The sequence below is a fragment of the Myotis yumanensis genome, unplaced genomic scaffold (assembly GCF_028538775.1).
Source record: "Myotis yumanensis isolate MYYU_CA2020_CCGP unplaced genomic scaffold, mMyoYum1.0.hap1 SCAF_11, whole genome shotgun sequence".
Taxonomy (NCBI): domain Eukaryota; kingdom Metazoa; phylum Chordata; class Mammalia; order Chiroptera; family Vespertilionidae; genus Myotis; species Myotis yumanensis.
In genome coordinates this window covers 2,573,239-2,594,069 of record NW_027223762.1, presented here as the reverse complement: position 1 = coordinate 2,594,069, position 20,831 = coordinate 2,573,239, and the positions used below count along the sequence as shown (strand labels likewise).

Sequence of the window (20,831 nt, the reverse complement as noted above, 5' to 3'; positions counted from 1 at the left end):
TTAAAGAAGAAAATAGAAATCTGAAAAATGCATCATCCCGTTTTCATATTTTTATGGGAAATTTAGTTTTGAGGCTGAGTTTCCTGAAGGTGAGGATAGTTGGTGTATTACTTATTTTTGAATTTTCTATTCTTTGCACTAGGCACAAAATTAATGATTGTTGAGTGAATGGCAACTTCCTTAATCTGGGTATATTTCTTAAAGTCAAAAGCTTGGTGAAATTTTACTGGGCATTTGAAGAGAAAAGACATCTAACCAACAAAAATAATAGTGGGTGCATATTTTAAAATAACTGTTTCTTTTGGCTAAAAGATCAAAGGAAAACATGTTAGGGTCAATCTTAATAGTCTTTGACCAAGTTAGGAAATCAGTTAAAGATATTAGATATTGATCCACTTTGCAGTTTTATATCAAAATGGGTTGACATTTATTCAGCGAGAATAACATATGATAAAATGTAAAGACCTTTTTTTTTAAATGCTTGGAAATTGTAACAATTTTCTTTTTCCTTTTTAAATTTTTTATTAAATAGGATGGCTTAAATTCCTTGGTCCTTGATTTGGATTTTCCTGCTTTGAGGAAAAACAAGAATATAGATAATTTCTTAAATAGATGTAAGTATGTTAAACTTCATATTTGATCCCGTGACTATACTTTGATGAGAGATTTATGTTTGATTAACATTATTAAAGTCCATATAAACTTACTGACTTATTAAACTTAAGTAATTTTTAGCTTGCCACTTTAATATACTTTTATTGATTTCAGAGAGGAAGTGGGAGAGAGAGAGAGAGAGAGAAAGAAACATCAATGATGAGAGAGAATCATTGATCGGCTGCCTCCTGCACACCCCACACTGAGAGTCGAGCCTGAAAGCTGGGCATGTGCCCTGACTGAGAATTGAACTGTGACCTCCTGGTTCATAGGTCGATGCTCAACCACTGAACCACACCGGCTGGGCTAAATACTAATATTCTTTATTTTCAAAGCAAAACTGCAGGACCAATTGTAGCATATAATGTAGGTAAAGTTCAAGATTTTGTATAAATTGTTAAGACTAGTGGTTTTCAGGACAGGTTATTTATGGCAGTTTCAAGAGAAGTTTTAAATTAATATTAACAACACTAAGACCTCTACATTATCCGGGAGACTTAATGAGCTTTATGTTTGCATAAATGTAGACATTTCAATCTAGTTAGTGAAAGATAATGTAATAATTATTGCCATATAAGTGGTAACTCTTAATATTTTGTTGGTATTGTTGTTGATGTGAAGGTGTAAATGAAGTTGAATTCTAAGAATAAGAAATTTTTAAAATAACTAATACATATGTTATATCAACACAGTAAGCTCTTTAATTTGGAATTGTCAGAGACTGGACTGTTTTCCTAATTCCACAATCTTGTCTATAGTTACCATATCTATAATATGTGGTTACTAAAGAAGCAGGCTTCCAAAAATTCATTGCTAAGATTAGCCCTGCAAGTAATTTTATAGCAACTTTCTTTCATGACTTAGAATGCACTCAGGATCGCTTGGGTCATTACTGTCTCAGCTGTCATCTAACTTGCCAAGCAACAGAGTCAGAAACAGAATAGCTTAACTGCTACTTTTTGGTAGTAGTGTTTGTTTATATATGTTAATAAACCATAGCGTTTTGATTCTTTGACGTGAAGTTAATGTGTATCTTAGATTTTTAAATAGCAACCTTTAAAAACTGACAGATATAGCTGAAAACTAAGCCAAATTTCTTGGAATAAAAATTTGTTTACAAATATGCTGATTATTTTAAAATATTCTTTATAAATGTGATTAACATTACAAATATGGTGACCTTTTTATTGTAGATGAGAAAATTGTGAAAAAAATCAGAGGTTTGCAGATGAAGGCAGAAGACTACGAGGTTGTAAAAGTTATTGGAAGAGGTGCTTTTGGCGAAGTCCAGTTGGTAAGAAAATATTAGTATTGTTCTTATTATTTTGACGACATAGTTTGTGAAGCATTATCAGTAGTCCTGGAGTAGATCTAATTTCTTTGCCCAGCCAGGCCAGAGTTAGCTTTCTGAGGTTGGTCAAGTCGTTTCATCTCTGAGAGCCTCAGTGTGTTCATCTATAAAAGGAGGCAGTCCTATATAATAAAAGCCTAATATGCAAATTGTTCGACCGGGAGTTTGGCCACTTGCTATGATATGCGCTGACCACCAGGGGGCGAAGCAGACCATGGCTGTTGTTGGCGACGTGGCACTGGCAATGGGCGGCAGTGGAAGTCACTGCCAGCCCCGATGGGCCCTGATGAGAGCGGGACTATGGCGGGATGGTGGAGTAGATGAGCGAGTGGCGCCAGGCAAAGGCGGGTGTGAGCGGGGGCCTGATCGCCCTGCTGATTGCCCCACAAATGGCAACCAGCGGTGGGGGGCAAGGCCGCCACCTGGCTCCCAGGTGCTGAGGGAGCTGGGCGGGGGGCCTGGCCCCGACCAATCATCCTGTAGGCAGGATGGCGGAGCAGGTGAGGCGGCAGCACCAGGCCACAGCGGGGTGCCAGGCGGGGCTGCGAGCCTGGAGGTATGAGCTGGGTCCCAATCCCCGCAGGCCACCCGAAGGGCCCCATCCGTGCACGAATTCGTGCACCGGGCCTCTAGTTGTGCTGTAAACACCAGGTCTCTTACCAGCTCTGAAACAATGAGATTTAGAAGAAGGCTTCACACATGATCTCCTAGTGAATATTCCACCAGAACTACTGTGTTTTATTTATATGGTCAGATTAATAGCATCTCTGCTTAATTAACTAAGGTTTATTCAGATATATGAGAAGCCCAGCAAAGACACTTTAATAACTGAAATTTATCTTTACAAGGCAAAGTGGTACCAACTAGAAATATTGTAAATGTTTGTAATAAATATTTCATTTATAGTATTAAATGAGAAACTATAATAATATTCCTGTTTCTATCACCTGTGTATGAAACTTCTCTGTGTCCTTACAGTTTAATTATGAACTCAAATTCTGTATTTTACTCAATAGTGTTTTATTCTTCTTGACTGAGCACTGAGAAAAGCTGTGATTACTATGTACCAGCCCAGGTTTCTCTAGGAACAAGTCATGACAGACTAATGTTTGTCTTTTCCTTCCCTTTTATTACCTCTTTCTTTGATATATTTATTGAATTTATAGATCAGAGTAGTGTAATAGCTGTAATATGTATCTGTAATAGATTTGAAAAAGTCTGACATACATGAGGATGTTAAGGAGAAATGTTAATAAGCATATGGGTAGGCAGCTTTATACTAATTTAATCTATATTCTAATGAGCCTGATGAAGACATGAATGGTACCTTGGACAGAGATCCCCAGGGACAGGTTCTAGGGTTCTCTACTCTCTTATTAAATATTTTATTAATAAATTTTATGGAGGCAGTGGTGGAATGTTGAATAATTTTGCAAATGAGCTAAACCTGAAATAATTTTAGATGATGAGCCCAAATCCAGAAGTCATCAGTTGGGGAGATAATTGGCTAGATAGAAGTGAAATTTAACCAGAGTAATGATCTATAGTGGGATTTGAAGAACTCAGGAATAGATTGCTTAATAGTAATTATGGATGAAAGAACAATTTTCCTTGAATGTTCAGACACAGTCACATTCTGAGGTACTGCAGGTTAGGCCTTCAAAATATGACCTTGGTGGTGGTGGTGGGGGGAAACAATACATAACTCATCCCATAAAAGCTATAGGTACTAGAGTCCCGGTGCATGAAATTCGTGCATGGGTAGGGTCCCTAGGCCTGGCTGGTGATCAGGGCTGATTGGGGCCTTCCTTCATTCCGCGCTGCCTCCTGGTGATCAGCGCACATCATAGCGAGCAATCAAACTCTCAGTCTCCCTGTGGAACTCCCAAGGGGACACTTTGCATATTAGCCTTTTATATATATAGATGTTGGGATGACCTTCAGTGACATCAACCCTTTTGACCACAGTATAAATGCTTCCTTGTTTGTTTTTTAGTTTTGTGGGTTTTTTTTTACTAATTTATCTTGGATATAACCCTCTTTACTTTGAAAAAGAAGGTTAGAAATTCTAGCCTTGTGAAGGTTTTCTTAAGGTAAATATGGCTTTCATATAGAATATACATTGTTCTTCAAATATTCCTTTGGTTAATTGATTAACATGTTTATTGAATGTCAGGTACCATTTTAAGTGCTAGCAGTACATTATATAGGTCAGTGATGGCGAATCTTTTGAGCTCGGCATGTCAGCATTTTGAAAAACCCTAAGTTAACTCTGGTGCCGTGTCACATAGAGAAATTTTTTGATATTTGCAACCATAGTAAAACAAAGACTTATATTTTTGATATTTATTTTATATATTTAAATGCCATTTAACGAAGAAAAATCAACCAAAAAAATGAGTTCACATGTCATAGGTTCGCCACCACTGATATAGGTGCTCACACAAGGCACCTGCATTCAAAGAGCTTTTATTTTGACCTGGTCAGTATAATAGTTTCAAAACGAAACTGTGGTCTAAGTTCTAAAAATAGTTCTAAATTAACCTTTTGAAAACATAATGCATAAATATTAGGAACTAAAGGCCCGATGCATGAAATTCGTGCAAGGGGCTGAGCCCTTGCAGCCTTGGCCGGCCCTCGCAGCCTCGGCTTCGTCTGGAATGTCATCCGGCTGTTCGGTCTAATTAGCATATTAGCTCTTTATTATATAGGATTACTTATATGATTGTTTATTTGGAGGTGGTATAAGAAAGTTTTCATGGTTAGCAGTAGAAATATTTTTAGCATTTTTATTTTTGAAGTCATATCTTATTTTTGGCATTTGGGAACCTTATATTTAGCTAGTTTTGTGATATTGCCTACTCCACTTGTTCTTCAGAAAAGTGTTAGGTGACATTAAATTTTTCCTGATGGTTGTTTTATTTAAAACTACACAAATTAGTATATGAATGCATTCTTACTCTCAACATTCTAAATTATTTAGGATTAGGTAGAATGCATTGATAATTGGAAACATTTGGGGATGTTGGAAAATTTGTGTCAAATTATTTTCAGTGGATATTTATATTTTATCCTAATTACTTTTACTTGAGGAAAGTTGAAACCTTTTCCTATTATTTAGAATGATTTCAAAAGCTTTTGTCTAAAAATGTTTCAGGAGATCTAGGTCACTTTAGGATTTTCCATGCATGTCTCTAGTTACATGTACGAATGTTTTACCTACTTAAAAAAAATTTTTTTTAAAGAAATACATATTAGCCCTAGCCGCTTTGGCTCAGTGAATAGAGTGTCGGCCTGTAGTCTGAAAGGTCCCAGGTTTGATTCCGGTAAAGGGCACATGCCCGGGTTGCAGCTTGATCCCCAGGTGTGCAGGAGGCAGCCAATCAATGATTATCATCATTGATGTTTCTGTCTCCCTCTCCCTTCCTCTCTGAAATCAATAAAAATATATTTTAAAAAAAGAAATACTTATTAGCTGTAGAAAATACAAATCACCCAGAATTCCATCAGCTGAGATGAAACCACTGTTAACTCTTTTTTTAGGGAGAGAAAGAAACATCAGTGATGAGAGAATCATGGATCGGCTGCCTCCTGCATGGGGATTGAGCCTGCAACCCGGGCATGTGTCCTTGACCAGATCGAACCTGGGACCCTTCAGTCCGCAGGCGGATGCTCTGTCCACTGAGCCAAACCAGCTAGGACAGTGGTCGCCAAACCGCGGCTTGCGAGCCACAGGCGGCTCCTTGGCCCCTTGAGTGTGACTCTTCCACAAAATACCATGTGCGGGTGCGCACGTACAGTGCGATTGAAACTTTGTGGCCCATGCGCAGAAGTCGGTTTTCAGAAAGGAGATAGACAAAACAAGTATACAAGACGAGTGTGGATGGGAGAGTTGGAAGGGGTCAACCTCAGCGAACGTACCTCAATCAGATGGAGGACATTTTTAGCAAAGGCCAGCTTAAGAGTACCCTAATTAAGTTAATAACAATGTACCTACCTATATAGTTTAAGTTTAAAAATTTGGCTCTCAAAAGAAATTTCAATCGTTGTACTGTTGATATTTGGCTCTGTTGACTAATGAGTTTGTTGACCACTGAGCTAGGACTACTGTTAACTCTTTTGGCCCTTGCCCTAGCTGGTTTGGCTCAGTGGATAGAGAGTCGGCCCTTGAACTGACCAGTCACTATGATGTGCACTGACCACCAGGGGGCAGTTGCTTCAACCGGTAGGTTAGCTTGCTGCTGGGGTCCGTCCTATCGTGACTGGGTGAGACGGGCTGGACATGCCCTGGAGCCCTCCTGTAGTACCTCCCTGGCCAGCCAACCTCCTGCGGTCCTTCCCCGGCTGGCCGGCCAACCTCCCACAGTCCCTCCCTGGCTGGCCGGCTGTGATTGCTGGCCCGGCCGAGGGACCCCACCTGTACACGAATAGTTATAAAATTATCCACTTTGAATGTTGATTTATGTTACCTTTGTAAAATCTGGAGCAATTACACAGATATCAACTGCATCATTATCAACCATGAGTTACTATAAGTGAACAACTCATAATGTTCTCCAAAACCACTATTATATTGCAATGTCATTATGGCATAAATAAAGGACTTTCAGCAATAGCCTGTGTGCCCTGGTATATATAGACCCCAAATATTCTTCTATATAATAAAGAGGTAATATGCAAATTGACCCTCACACCGTAACACCGTCACAAGATGGTGGCGTGCACAGCGGGGGCGGGGCCGGCGGCTGCTCCACGTGGCTTCCGCTGGGGTTCCTGCAGCCTCGCGGGGCTGCGAGGGTCCCAGCGGCCGCTTTGCACGGCTTCTGCTGGGGTTTCTGTGGCCCCGCGGCCACTCCACGCCTCCTGGAGGCGGGGCATCGGGCGGCACTCCAGGACTTGGGGCCATCCCTTGGTGCGGCAGCCAAACAGGGCAGGACTCTGGGACTCGGGGCAGTCCCATGGTGGGGGCGGGGGGTTTTGGGGGAGGGGTCCCAGGTCTCGTGTGATTTCATGTGACAGGTCACTAGTCCTATATAATAAAAGGCTAATATTCAAATCAACCGAACAGTGGAACAACCGGTCACTATGGCATGCACTGACCACCAGGGGGCAGATGCTCAACGCAGGAACTGCCCCTTGGTGATCAGTGCACTACCACAAGGGGAGCGCTGCTCAGCCAGAAGCCAGGCTCACAGCAGCAGCGGTGACGGGAGCCTCTCCCGCCTCCGCGGCAGCGCTAAGGATATCTGACTGCTGGCTTAGGCCCGCTTCCTGAGGGCTCCCAGACTGGGAGAGGGCGCAGGCTGGGCTGAGGGACTCCCCCCTCCATCCACCCCCCCCTCGAGTGCACGACTTTTGGGCACCAGGCCTCTAATTCACCTATAAAAGATTAAACATACCAATAGTTAACTATTTTTTAAATTAAATATTGTTGAAAGTATTACATATGTTCCCCTTTTTCCCCCATTGACTCCTTCTAGCCCACCCACACCCCCCGCCCCAGGCCTTCACCACTCTATTTCTGTGTCCATGGGTTATGCATATACCAGTATGCCTACAATTCTTTGGCTAATCTCTTCCTACCCATCCACCCTCTTCCGCCTTCCCTCTGAGATTCTGTCATCTATTCTATGCTTCTGTCTCTGGATCTGTTTTGTTCCTCAGTTTATTTTGTTCATTAGATTCCACATATAAGTGAGATCATGTGATACTTGTCTTTCTCTGGCTGGCTTATTTTGCTTAGCATAATGCTCTCCAGGCCCCTCCATGTTGTGTTAAAGGGTAAGGGATCCTTCTTTTTTATGGCTGCGTAATATTCCATGGGATAAATGTACCACAGCTTTTTTACCCACTCATCTACTGATGGGCACTTGGGCTGTTTCCAGATCTTAGTTATTGTAAATTGTGCTGCTGTGAACAAAGAGGTGCATACATCCTTTCTGATTGGTGTTTCAGGTTTCTTAGGATATCTTTCTAGAAGTGGGATCACTGGGTCAAATGGCAGTTCCATATTTAATTTTTTGAGGAAACTCCATACTGTTTTCCATAATGGCTGAACCAGTCTGCATTCCTACCAGCAGTGTACTGGAGTTCTTTTTTCTCTACATTCTTGCTAGCACTTGTCATTTGTTGATTTGTTGATGGTAGCCATTCTAGCGGGTGTGAGGTGATACTTCATTATCATTTTAATTTGCATTTCTCTGATAATCAGTGACTTTGAACATTTTTTCATATATCTCTTGGCCATCTGCATGTCCACTTTGAAGAAGTGTCTGTTTAGGTCCTTTGATGATTTTTTTTTTAATGTGCCTCAGTCATGAAACAGCTCTGGCTACCGACACAGGCATCAAGCTAGGATGAACTAAGGACTGTACATCTGCTTTGTCCCTGATTGATATAAGAGCAACACCACCAATCAGGTGTCTCCTTGCCCATCGCCAGGGGGTCCTTTGCCCATTTTTAAATTGGATTGTTTGTCTTCCTTTTGTTAATTTGTATGAGTTCCTTATATATTTTGGATATTAGCCCTTTATCAGATGTATCATTGCAAAATATGTTCTCCCATTCAGTGGGCTCCCTTTTCATTTTGTTGAGGTTTCTTTTGCTGTGTAGAAGCTTTTTGTTTTTAATTATTTTTTTTACCAGCTGACAAATACCTTTTAATTTCTGTTCATAACTGTACCTTACAGCAGAATTCTTAAAATTCTTTTATGGTCTGAGTCAAGCATAAATTAATTGATGGACTCAATGTTATATGGAATGCTTTTTCTAATGAAGTTAGGAAACACTCAAAATTTAGTTTGTAGTGAAGGGTTGAAGAGTGGCATAAATGTGGAAGAGGGAGTACCTTAGCAACCTTTTTAACATCATTTTAAATATTTTTTAAAACAACATATAACAGCAGTGCTGAAATGAGCATTTGCTTTGAGATAATTTGCTAATTCAACATAAATCAATTAAACATCTAGTCTATCTGCTGTGGAAGGTATTTCTAGTTTTAAGGCTAGGATCCTTTACCCCTTAATCTACCTACCCATGTTTTCATATTGCTTTCCCATGCATTTATTTTCAGCACTCTATAAATGTTATAACACTAAATCAAAGGAATTGTTATTCCAGTTTAATAAGTTAATATAGAAGATGGATGTAATCTTTGACCCTCATCATAATTTATTTGGCTCTTTGCATGTATGAGTCGATTCTTTTCATGTACAGTTACAGTATATCAAAGTAGTTCAAGGATAAGTGATATAACCTATTGATGTAATAACCTTTATACTTGTAATTTGATTAGGCAGTTTTCATTCTGCGGCTGTATTTTCTTTGTAGCCATATCAAAGTTTTGTTTACTTCTTATATCAAGTACTGAGGGGATATTAAAATTTCCAGTTGAAATCATGGATTTGTCTTTTTTGTTTTTCTTTAATTCTGTCAATTTTTGCTTCATGGATTTTCAAGCTCATTTATTAATGCATACATTTTTAGAATTTTTATGTCTTCCTGATGTGTTATACCAGTGATGGCGAACCTTTTGAGCTCGGTGTGTCAGCATTTTGAAAAACCCTAACTTAACTCTGGTGCTGTGTCACATATAGAAATTTTTTGATATTTGCAACCATAGTAAAACAAAGACTTATATTTTTGATATTTATTTTATATATTTAAATGCCCTTTAACAAAGAAAAATCAACCAAAAAAGTGACTTCGCGTGTCACCTCTGACACGCGTGTCATAGGTTCGCCATCACTGTGTTATACTCTTCTCTGAATTACCCTTTTATTCTCTTTGTTTTGAAGTCTACTTTGTGTGTTATTAATATTGCTCTGTCCACTTTATTTATTTACACACACACACACACACACACACACTAGAGGCCCAGTGCACGAAATTCTTGCACTTGGGGGAGGGGGTGGTCCCTCAGCCTGGCCTGTGCCACTCGCAGTGCAGAGAGCGGGCCTAAGCTGGCAGTTGGACATCTTTAGCGCTGCCACGAAGGCTGCTGCGGTTGCCAGCCGTGAGCATGGCTTCTGGCTGAGCTTCACTCCCCCTGTGAGACTGCACTGACCACCAGGGGGCAGCTCCTGCATTGAGTGGGATCGGGGTCAAAACAGGCTCTCTGACATCCCCCTAGGGGTCTCGGATTGCGAGAGGGTGCAGAGGGACCCCACCGATGCAGGATCACCGGGCCAGGGAGGGATGCAGGAGGTTGGCCAGCCGGGGAGGGACCACTGGAGGGCTCCAGGGCTCAGTCCTGATTGGCCAGACCCCAGCAGCAAGCTAACCTACCAGTTAGAGTGTCTTCCCCCTGGTGGTCAGTACATGTCATAGCAACTGATCGACTCTCTGCCCCCTGGTGGTCAGTGTATGTCATAGCAAGCAGTTGAGAGGCCTTAGCATATTACGCTTTGATTGGTTGAACGGACGACTGGACACAGCATATTAAGCTTTTATTATATAGGATTTTTAGTGATTGCAGAGAGGCAGGGAGAGGGAGAGAGAGATGGAAACATCAATGATGAGAGAAAATCATCAATCATCTGCCTCCTGCACGCCCCCTACTGGGGATCAAGCCCACAATCCAGGCATGTGCCCTTAATCGGAATTGAACCTGGGATCCTTCAGTCCATAGCCCAACGCTCTATCCACTGAGTCAAACCAGCTAGGGCTCTGTCTACTTTCTTTCTTTACTGTTTGCATGGTATATCTTTTTTCATCTTTTCATTTTCAACCTTCTTGGTCTTATATTTAAAATGTATAAGGTTAGGTTTTGCTTTTTAATTAATTCTTATAAATTTGGCTATGAATTGGAGTGTTTCGTCCATTTATATTGACACATATTTTAGATGGTTTTAAATGGCCTTGCAGGCCCCTGAATCTTTGTTTATTTTAATGTATTCGTTTTTCTCTTTATTCTTCAGATTGATTTGTGTTCATTGGTTCCTTCCATTTCCATTCTCTGTTTAGCCTTTCCAATGAATTTTCCATTTTAGTTTTTTTCAGTTATAGAATTTCCAGCTGGTTCTTTTTTTGTAGTTTTCATTTCTCTGTAGATATTTCCTTTTGTTCATTGAAGGCTATTTTTAAAATTTTTAAGTATTTGCTAGCTAAGTCCAACATCTATTGGGGTTTTCTATTAACTGCTTTTTTTTTTTTTTTTTTTTTGAGGATGAGTCTTTTCCTCTTTGCCTATCAAGTAATTTTTAAAGTTATATACTGGTCCTCGTCAATATGTGATGGAGACTTTGGATTTTTTTGTTTTTCTTTGATGTTTATTTTTATTCTAACAGGCTCTCCAGTTGCTGATCACCCTTACCTTGTGCAGGCGTAGTTTTATACTTTATACGTAAATGTAGATGTGTGAAAGACCAAGTTGTTTTCCACATTCTTTTCATTGGCAAGAGTGAACCTCTCAACTCTAATCCGCTTTTGTTCTTTTAGGGCATGGTATTATTAAGCTTTGTTAGGGAGTTCTAGAGTAGGCCTTGGTTTAGAGTATGGTTCCTCCTCCTAATTTTACCTGGATGTCCAAAAAAGGTTTCTCCACTCTTTGTGACTGGAAATCAAACGTCCCTCCAATGCTGTCTAAATTGTAGTGTCTCTGTTCTGCTACCAGCCCCGTAGCAGTTGCTATCTGTAAACCTTTGGTACTTTCTCTTTGGATAGTACCCTTAGCCAAGGACTCACATGGTATTTCTAGGGACCTCCCTCTGCATAACTCTTTACTTTCCTCTTTTCTTGCTAGCATAATCCTTGTGCCTCGCCTGTCTTGAACTCTGATCTCTGCTTCCTCAACTCAGCAGGACCACTATGCTTAGCTTAGGTGATCACTTGTATGCTGGTTGAGATAGTGTTTGGGTAATTATGGTGTTGACTTGGTGAATTTCTCTTCTCTCAGGAATTGTAGTCTTGTGCTGCCTATTTGACAAAGTCTGAAAGCAGTTGGTTCACATGTTTTACTGTTTGGATGGTTGCTTACAGTGGGAAGGCTAGCAGGTACTAGTTACTCTACCCTGGCCAGAAGTGCATGGTTCTGAGTGATAACATATTTGTATTTATTGTTTCATGCTAAGACCGTCTATCTCTTCTGTCAGTGATATGTTCAGGTCCATTCAACCAGTAACATTTCTTATGTAGGTTGAGGGAGTTCTCTTTACTAAAGAGGTACAGCACTGTATAATTTTCTAAAGTTTTATTGCATTTTATAAAGTATCAGATCTGTAAAATCTCATATCTTTGTTAGGGAGAACATAAGCATTCCTTTGGTTGACCTTATTTTAATCAATATAATAAAAATATTGATTCTGTATGTGGATAGTACTTAATGAAAAATAACTAGAAATATTACCTGTTACTTTCTTATAACTGGAAATTATTTAGAGTTTGGCCAATTATCAAATACAAAAATTTCCCCCAGACATTTATTTATTCATCAAATATTTAGTGAGAGTCTCTATTCTGTTATTAACCCTATAGCAGTCACTCTCTGGTAAATCTTTGGTACTTTCTGGAAATATTACCTATTGATTATTTTCTGATAACTGGAAATTCATAGTTTGGCCAGCAATATAATATAATTTTTTTCACAGACATTACTTTTTTCATTAAATATTTAGTGAGTGTCTATTTTAATTGCCAGTGATGACATTGTACTTGGCACTGAGAGTACAATGGAGAATAAAACAGGCATGAATAACCTTTACCTTCATTGAGCTTACATTCTAATATGGGAGACACAATAAATAAAAGGAAACAACATCAAAAAATTATTAAGTATGGTATCTGCTAGGAAGGAAACATGTAGAGTTCTAGGGTAGGGAACAATGAATTCCTACTTTGGATAGGGTGGTCATCCATTTGAGGGGTTTATATTTCAGCTGAGTGAAGAAGGGCACATGTGGGAGGCAACCAGTCGACATGTCTCTCTCACATCAATGTCTCTGTCTCTCTCTTTCCCCCCTCTCTTTCTCTCTTCTTCCCCCGTTCTACTCTAAAAATCAATGGAGCGGAACCGGTTTGGCTCAGTGGATAGAGCGTCGGCCTGTGGACTGGGGGGGTCCCGGGTTCGATTCCGGTCAAGGGCATGTACCTTGGTTGCGGGCACATCCCCAGTGGGGGGCGTGCAGGAGGCAGCTGATCGATGTTTCTAACTCTCTATCCCTCTCCCTTCTACTCTGTAAAAAATCAATAAAATAGCCAAAACCGGTTTGGCTCAGTGGATAGAGCATCGGCCTGCGGACTGAAAGGTCACAGGTTCGATTCCGGTCAAGGGCATGTACCTGGGTTGTGGGCACATCCCCAGTAGGAGATGTGCAGGAGGCAGCTGATCGATGTTTCTCTCTCATCGATGTTTCTAACTCTCTATCCCTCTCCCTTCCTCTCTGTAAAAAATCAATAAAATATAATTTAAAAAAAAACCAATAAAATATATTAAAAAAATAAAAATAAAATAAAAATCAATGGAAAAAATATCCTCAGGTGAGGAGTAGCAAAAGAAAGTTATGTCTTTACTTTTTATTAGTTAGCTGAGGATCATTTTGTTTTGTAACTAAAGTCTCTTAATAGCATTATAATGATTTGTTCACCTTTCTAGTAAAATTAAAATATTAATAATTTTTGTGTTTTAAAAAACAATAGGTTCGTCATAAAGCATCACAGAAGGTTTATGCTATGAAGCTTCTTAGTAAGTTTGAAATGATAAAAAGATCAGATTCTGCTTTTTTCTGGGAAGAAAGAGATATTATGGCCTTTGCCAACAGTCCCTGGGTGGTTCAGGTAAGCATACTAACTTTTATAAGTTTATTTACTTCTTTTATAAGTGCTTATCATTCTTAATTATTGATTTTGTGTGCTAAATATCTTACATTTCTTTTACATAGTGACAGTGCAGTTATTTTTAATAAGATCTGATTTAATACGCTTGTTTAATGTTCCTAAGTAGTATGTCATACAGACATGATATACAATACTTACATTTGTGTATGGAAGCAAGTATTACTTGCAACTTTTTCTTTTTTAATTCCTTTATAAAGAATTGTGTTGGGTTGATTAAAAGTATGCCTACTCTTTGTTGTGATTTATGTAATAAAAACAATAATCGGACTATCTTAAAGGAAAAAAAGACTTCATGCAACAAGGATTTTGAAAATTCTGTTTCTACAGTCCTTTATATATTACCTATAATGTAAGACAGTCTTGACGTTCCTAATTCAGCCTCATATTTGACTCTTAAGTAAGGAACAGATGTTCTATTTTATCTTCTTTTCAATTATATTCCTCACCAGCTTTGTTTGTCTAAAGATTTTTTATACTAATATCTAATTTTACAAACATTTTGAACAAATGTCATGAGTAAAGTTAGGTATATACCAATGCATGTTCAGAATGCTTAAATGATCTGGGAGTTTGATATCTTGCTTGTGGAAGGCAATTTGGATGTAAAAAATATTGCCACATTGATGAATATGTCATTTAAAAACTTATTATTATTGCTTTTTTAAACTATGTTGAGCCTCAACCCTTCTCCTTTTTTATTATATTCAGTGAATAGAAATTCTGATAATGTGCAGCTAAAACTGATATATGATTATAGCAAGTCATATATCATGGTAATTTACCTGACTAAGGAATAATTGTAATAAATTATTCCATTTTTAGCTTTAAATTGCTTTCATAGTATCAGAATTATTGACATTTCTAGTTTATAATTTTATAAATTGATATCTTTAATCTTTAATTCTGCTAAATGGACCTTTACAACGTGTTCACTGGTATTGTGTGCTTGTGGTTATTGGAATGTCAGTGCTCCTGGGCATTTTCAGTGGATTGAGTCTGTGTACACACACACACCGCTGTTTTTTTCTCTGTCCATTGTAGATATTGAAAATCATAAGTTCACATTGATGATTCTTAATCTAACTCCATAGGGTTCATTTTAGTTTTATTCCTCTTTGTATTTGTGACCTTTTTTCTCCGGTTGTGCGAAATGAGGCTTCCATTACCTTTAATACATTTAAATAGTTGATCAGTCCACCTGGTGCAACCTGCATAACCAGTGTCTATTTTTGCTGCCCCGATCTCCTCCATGAACCCCCACCCTCTTTTCTCTACTTGGGCTCTGATTCTTCCTTCCTGGATATCTCGTCCCTTCTCATCCCTTTTAGGCTCTCATATCCCATGTCAGACTGCCCCTCTGCCTGGATGTCTTCATCACCCTGCTTGGGCCTTAGTAACCCATGGCAGCCATCCTCATGCAGGAACAGTCCTCCTTACACTGTAGAGCTCTGATACCGATGTGCAGCTCATCTTTCGACTCCTTTAATAACATGTTTTGATGAATAGAAATGTATAACTCTGATGTAGTACAATTTTATAAAAGTTTTATGATGAATAACCTTTGGTGCATTTAAGAATTTTTTTAAAAATAAATATTTTATTGATTTTTTACAGAGAGGAAGGGAGAGGGATAGAGAGTTAGAAACATCGATGAGAGAGAAACATCGATCAGCTGTCTCCTGCACAGCCCCTACTGGGGATGTGCCGAAACCAAGGTACATGCCCTTGACCGGAATCGAACCTGGGACCTTTAATTTTGCAGGCCGACGCTCTATCCACTGAGCCAAACCGGTTACGGCAAGAACTTTTTTTATTATCTTGATAATATACTACCTTAAATTTGATGAAGATAATCTGTTATGTTATTTTGTTTTAACTTTTTAAATTGATTTCAGAGGGAAGGGGTGGGGGTGGAGGAGAGAGAGGGGGAAACAACAGTGATGAGAATCATTGATTGGCTGCCTCTTGCACGCCCCCCCTGGGGACTGAGCTCGCAACCTAGGCATGTGCCCTTGACTGGAATTGAACCCAGGACCCTTCAGTCCGCAGGCGAACGCTCTATCCACTGAGCCAAACCAGCTAGGGCTATGTTATCTTTTTGACTTTTTATTTTTTGCCTGTGATCACACCAGGATTAATTTTTTAAAATAGGGTGTTACATAAGGATTATGGGTGTGTGTTTTTGATGTTTGTTTTTTTAAGAGAGAGTGGAAGAGAGAAGGAAAGACAGAGAGAAACATCAGTGTGAGAGAAACACATCCATGGGTTGCCTCCTGCACAAGCCCTGAACAGGGCCCAGGCCAGGGAGGAGCCTGCAACTGAGGTACATGCCCTTGACTGGAATCGAACCCGGAACCCTTGGGTCCACAGGCCGACACTATCCACTGAGCCAAACTGGGTAGGGCAAGGATTATATTTTATTTGTTTCCTTGTGGATATCTAGTTGTTCCAACATCACATTGGGAAAAAAACAAAAACAATTTTCCTTTTCCTATTGGTATAGTTTGCCTCCTTTTGTAATACAATTGTCCATGTATGCATGGGTCTATATTGGGGTTTTCTGTTCCATTTAGTTGTTTTATTTGTCTATTCTTGCCACCAAGTACCACAGTATTTTAATTAGTTCTGTTTAAATTGTTTGATATTGATTGAGCTTTTTAGATCTATGGGCTTAGAGATTTCATAAAATTTGGAAAAATTTTGGCCATTATTTCTTCAAGTATTTTTTTTCTGTCTCAGCTCTATCATACATAACTCTCAGCCTCTTTCTCAGACTTGAGTTACACGTATATAATCTGCTTGGTGTTGCCCAGATAGTCTCTTTATTTGTTGTTGTTGTTTTTTCTCGTCTTTTGTTGTTGTTGCTCTGGTGTGCCTCATTTTGTATTATTTGTTTGAGCTATGTCTTTAAGTTAACTTATCTTTTCTGCTACAGTGTTCATTCTAACTTTAATCCCATCCTACCTGGCTTCTTCATTTAGCAAAATTGTTATTGAGATTTATCCATGATGCAGTATATCAGTAATTCACTCCTTTTTAATGCTAAATACTATTCCATTACATGATACATGGTCACTTGTTTATCCATTCGTCTGTTCAAGGGCATTTGAGTTGTTTCCAGTTTTGTCCCTTGTGAGTAAAGCTGCGTTAAGTTCCTTGCAGATCAACTCGTGTAATTCAGTGATGTTTTTAGGAAATTTGCAGTTGTACACCTATCACTGAAATCTGATTTTAAAACATTTTTACTATCTCCAGATGATAACTTGTACCCATTTAGAGTTATTTTCCATCTTCCTCCCAGCCCCAGGCAACCACTAATGTGCTTACTGTCTCTATAGATTTGCCTTTTCTGGACATTTCAGGTAAATGGAATCATACAGTAGTTGTCTTTTGGATCTGGTCTGTTTGCCTTTGCATACTGTTTTAAAGTTCATACATAGTGTAGTATGTGTTGTACTTCATTTCTTTTTAGTGCTAAATAATATTCCATTGTATGGTATGGAATAGTAAAGAATATATTCTCTTTGTCCCCAGTTCCTAACACAGAACTTTTAAAATTGCTTGAATTTCCAGAGTGATAGGAGTGTCTTTGTTATGTTAATGAGGCAACTCCTGGTAGCCTTTTGATAGCTTTGAGATGAGATTGGTTGCCAGGAAGTACAAGCTGCTCAACCTCCAGGGAGGGGAAGAGAGTTGAAGGTTGAGTTTAATCACATGGCAATGATTTATTTAATGATGCCTATGTAATGAGACCCTAATTAAAATTCTGGACATTGGCACTCAGTGGAGCTTCCTGATTGGTTAACACATTGATGTGCAGAGTGTGATGCACCCTAATTCCACAAGGAAAAGGCACAGAAGCTGTGTACTGTCTCCCAGACTTCACCCTATGTGCATCCTTGATAATAAACTGTGATCATAAGTATAGTGCTTCCCTCTAAGTTCTGTGAGTCATCCTGGTGAATTATTGAACTGTAGGGGGTTATGAAACTCCTGAATTTTTAGTCCTTTAGTCAGAAATGCAGGCCTGGGGACTCTGGAAGTATGACTAATGTTTGAAGTGAGGGCAGTCTTGTAGAAGACTGAGCTCTTGTGGGATCTGATGCTAACTCTAGGTGTTTAGCATCAGAATTGTATTGCAATATACCTGGTTGGATGGAAACACAGTATATGCATAATACTCAGTTTTGTTTGTCCCATTTACTGATTGATGGACATTTGAATTGTTTCAACTTTGGGACTGTTATAAATAGTGAACATTTGCATACAAGTCTTTCATGTCATTTGTCTAGACCAGTGATGGCGAACCTTTTGAGCTCGGCGTGCCAGCATTTTGAAAAACCCTAACTTAACTCTGGTGCCGTGTGTCACATATAGAAATTTTTTGATATTTGCAACTATAGTAAAACAAAGACTTACATTTTTGATATTTATTTTATATATTTAAATGCCATTTAACAAATAAAAATCAACCAAAAAAATGAGTTTGCGTGTCACCTCTGACACGCGTGTCATAGGTTCGCCGTCACTGGTCTAGACAGAGCATAAAAACTGCAAGATGAAGCATATCAGGGTTTAAAAAAACAACTAAAAGAAAACCCAGAGAGAATATCAGTTACCCTAGGACAACACCAAACAGATTATATATGTATAACTACAGTCTGAGAAAGGGACTGGGGCAGAAGCTGAGAGAGAAAAAAATAATTGAAGATATAGTGGCCAAAAGTTTTCCAAATTTGATGAAATCTATAAACCCGTAGATCTAAGAACCTTAATCAATATCAAGCAAGTTAAACAGAACTAATAAAAACACTGTGGTACCTGGTGGCAAGAATAAAAAAACAACAACAATTACATGGAATAGAAAACCCCAATATAGACTCATGCAAATATGGGCAATTTTGTTGTTTCTTGAATTGCTTTATCTGTATGTCATGGTATTGGTTTTTCTAAAATGTTGATTTCTTGGTTTTGTGCTCTTTGTGGAAACCTTTTCTGTTTGCAATTGCTTGCTTCTGGGTGGAGTGGAACATGTTTTAGGACAGAATATGGATAGCTTTCCTTCTGAATTTGTGATTTCTCTGTCTCTTGGAAGTTAGTAGCAACCTAGCTTGGTGTATTATTTCTCTGGTCCCAGTGTCACTATTTTAGTGTGGATGCAGGTAGCACTGCCACTTGCTGCTTATTATGAGCAAGAAGATGGAGAAGGGAAGAGAGGAGAAGGACCTGTCCCAAATGTGGCTACCAACTGCTCCCTCTCCCAGTGGAATGGAGCTCGCTCCCTCTTCTTGTGGCCATTGAATCTGGTATCTTTTAGGTTTTTCTAAACTGCGCCTACCTCCCCAGCTCCCTTCTTTGTGAGTTATGTGCAATAATTTGTTGTTTGTCTTATTCTTTTTCTCTTTTAAAAATATTTCTATTTAAATAGATTCCTATATTTTCCAAGAGGGAAAATGATATATTTATACATATTTTGTTAGTAAGTATGATGAAGATACCCATGTTAAAGTTTTGTCTGTTAACTATTTTTCCCTTAAAGATGTCCAAATCTAAAATCAAACATTTCATAAAATTCAAGCTGGTTTTGGATATAAAGTAATCTGTCTTTTTTTCAATAGTAAAAACAGTTTTGGGGTTTTGTTCTGTTTATGGTTTGAGTTTTCTTTCTTCTTAAAAATTCTTTTCCTTCCCATTTTATTTTTCAGCTCTTTTGTGCCTTTCAAGATGATAAGTATCTGTACATGGTAATGGAGTACATGCCTGGTGGAGACCTTGTAAACCTTATGAGTAACTATGATGTACCTGAAAAATGGGCCAAATTTTATACTGCTGAAGTTGTTCTCGCTCTGGATGCCATACACTCCATGGGTTTAATTCACAGAGATGTAAAGCCTGACAACATGCTTTTGGATAAACATGGACATCTAAAATTAGCAGATTTTGGCACATGTATGAAGATGGATGAAGTAAGTTATAAGCAAGTAAAAAAATGCTGGGTTGTTTTTTAGAAACAAAAATAAAAGAAACACTTCAAATTGGGATTTTATAGTTTTAAACAAAGATAAATTTAATTTTGCTTACTGTGTATGACTCAGTGCATTTGTCCACTCTCCTGCCCAAGCTATGTCAGCAGTGAAGTTCTGTTGGTAGCATTTTATATCACTTATATGAATAATAAATGAATTATTTGCATTTATGTGTGTGTGTGTGTTTACACGCATCTTTTTCTCTTTATCTCTGCTATTTACCCAGACAGGCATGGTGCATTGTGATACAGCAGTTGGAACACCTGATTATATATCACCCGAGGTTCTAAAATCACAAGGGGGTGATGGTTACTATGGGCGAGAATGTGACTGGTGGTCTGTGGGTGTTTTCCTTTTTGAGATGCTGGTGGGTAAGTAAATATTTAACATTCTTTTTCAAAACCCATCTTATAACACTTTAGTTCTAGTTCACAAATTTGGGACTATAAGGAAATTAATTGCATGTGTCCTAGGGAAGAAGTAGAATTTATGAAAACTTTGAATTAGTAATGTCTGATATGACAGATTATTAATTGGAGAATTAAAACCAAACCTTATACTGCCAAGTTGAGTAGAATAGGAAAGAAAAGGAAAGTATGCTGCTAGGAAATATTCCTCAAGTAGACCTTTTGGAAATTGCTTTTGATGACCATCCAGTGTATGTAGCATTGATCTTGCTATATGCTTAGTATTATGGCATAGTATGACCTACTTTGTTTTAGACCTTTGTCTTTGTAGTGTGTCTCTTTGTATTCACCATATGTTTCCAGGTAAACAGTCCATTCTCCCCACCTCTGGCCCGATCTGATGATGCATTAGGTGTGTCTTGTAATCATTTGAAAGTAGAATATATTCTATTATTTGTGTAGATTCTCCAAACGATTTAGAAAATAATGTATTTTGTAGGAAGTCTCATAGCTCATTTGAAGAGACTTAAATTTCTGCTACTGTTTTCAACTCTGAAAGCT

General features: G+C 38.6%; 1 protein-coding gene and 1 pseudogene across 1 annotated transcript in view; one reads left to right on the top strand and one right to left on the bottom strand.

Annotated features, from left to right (window-relative positions):
* ROCK2 (Rho associated coiled-coil containing protein kinase 2) overlaps window positions 1-20,831 on the top strand; it is a 92,643-nt gene that overhangs the window by 30,884 nt on the left and 40,928 nt on the right. The window contains exons 2-6 of the mRNA XM_070428685.1: window positions 533-614; window positions 1,848-1,948; window positions 13,640-13,777; window positions 19,543-19,803; window positions 20,090-20,234. Of these exons, the coding sequence (XP_070284786.1) occupies window positions 533-614; window positions 1,848-1,948; window positions 13,640-13,777; window positions 19,543-19,803; window positions 20,090-20,234 (727 nt within the window). The remainder of the gene's footprint in view (window positions 1-532; window positions 615-1,847; window positions 1,949-13,639; window positions 13,778-19,542; window positions 19,804-20,089; window positions 20,235-20,831) is intronic.
* Window positions 8,307-8,451, bottom strand: LOC139020259 (small nucleolar RNA SNORA48; annotated as a pseudogene).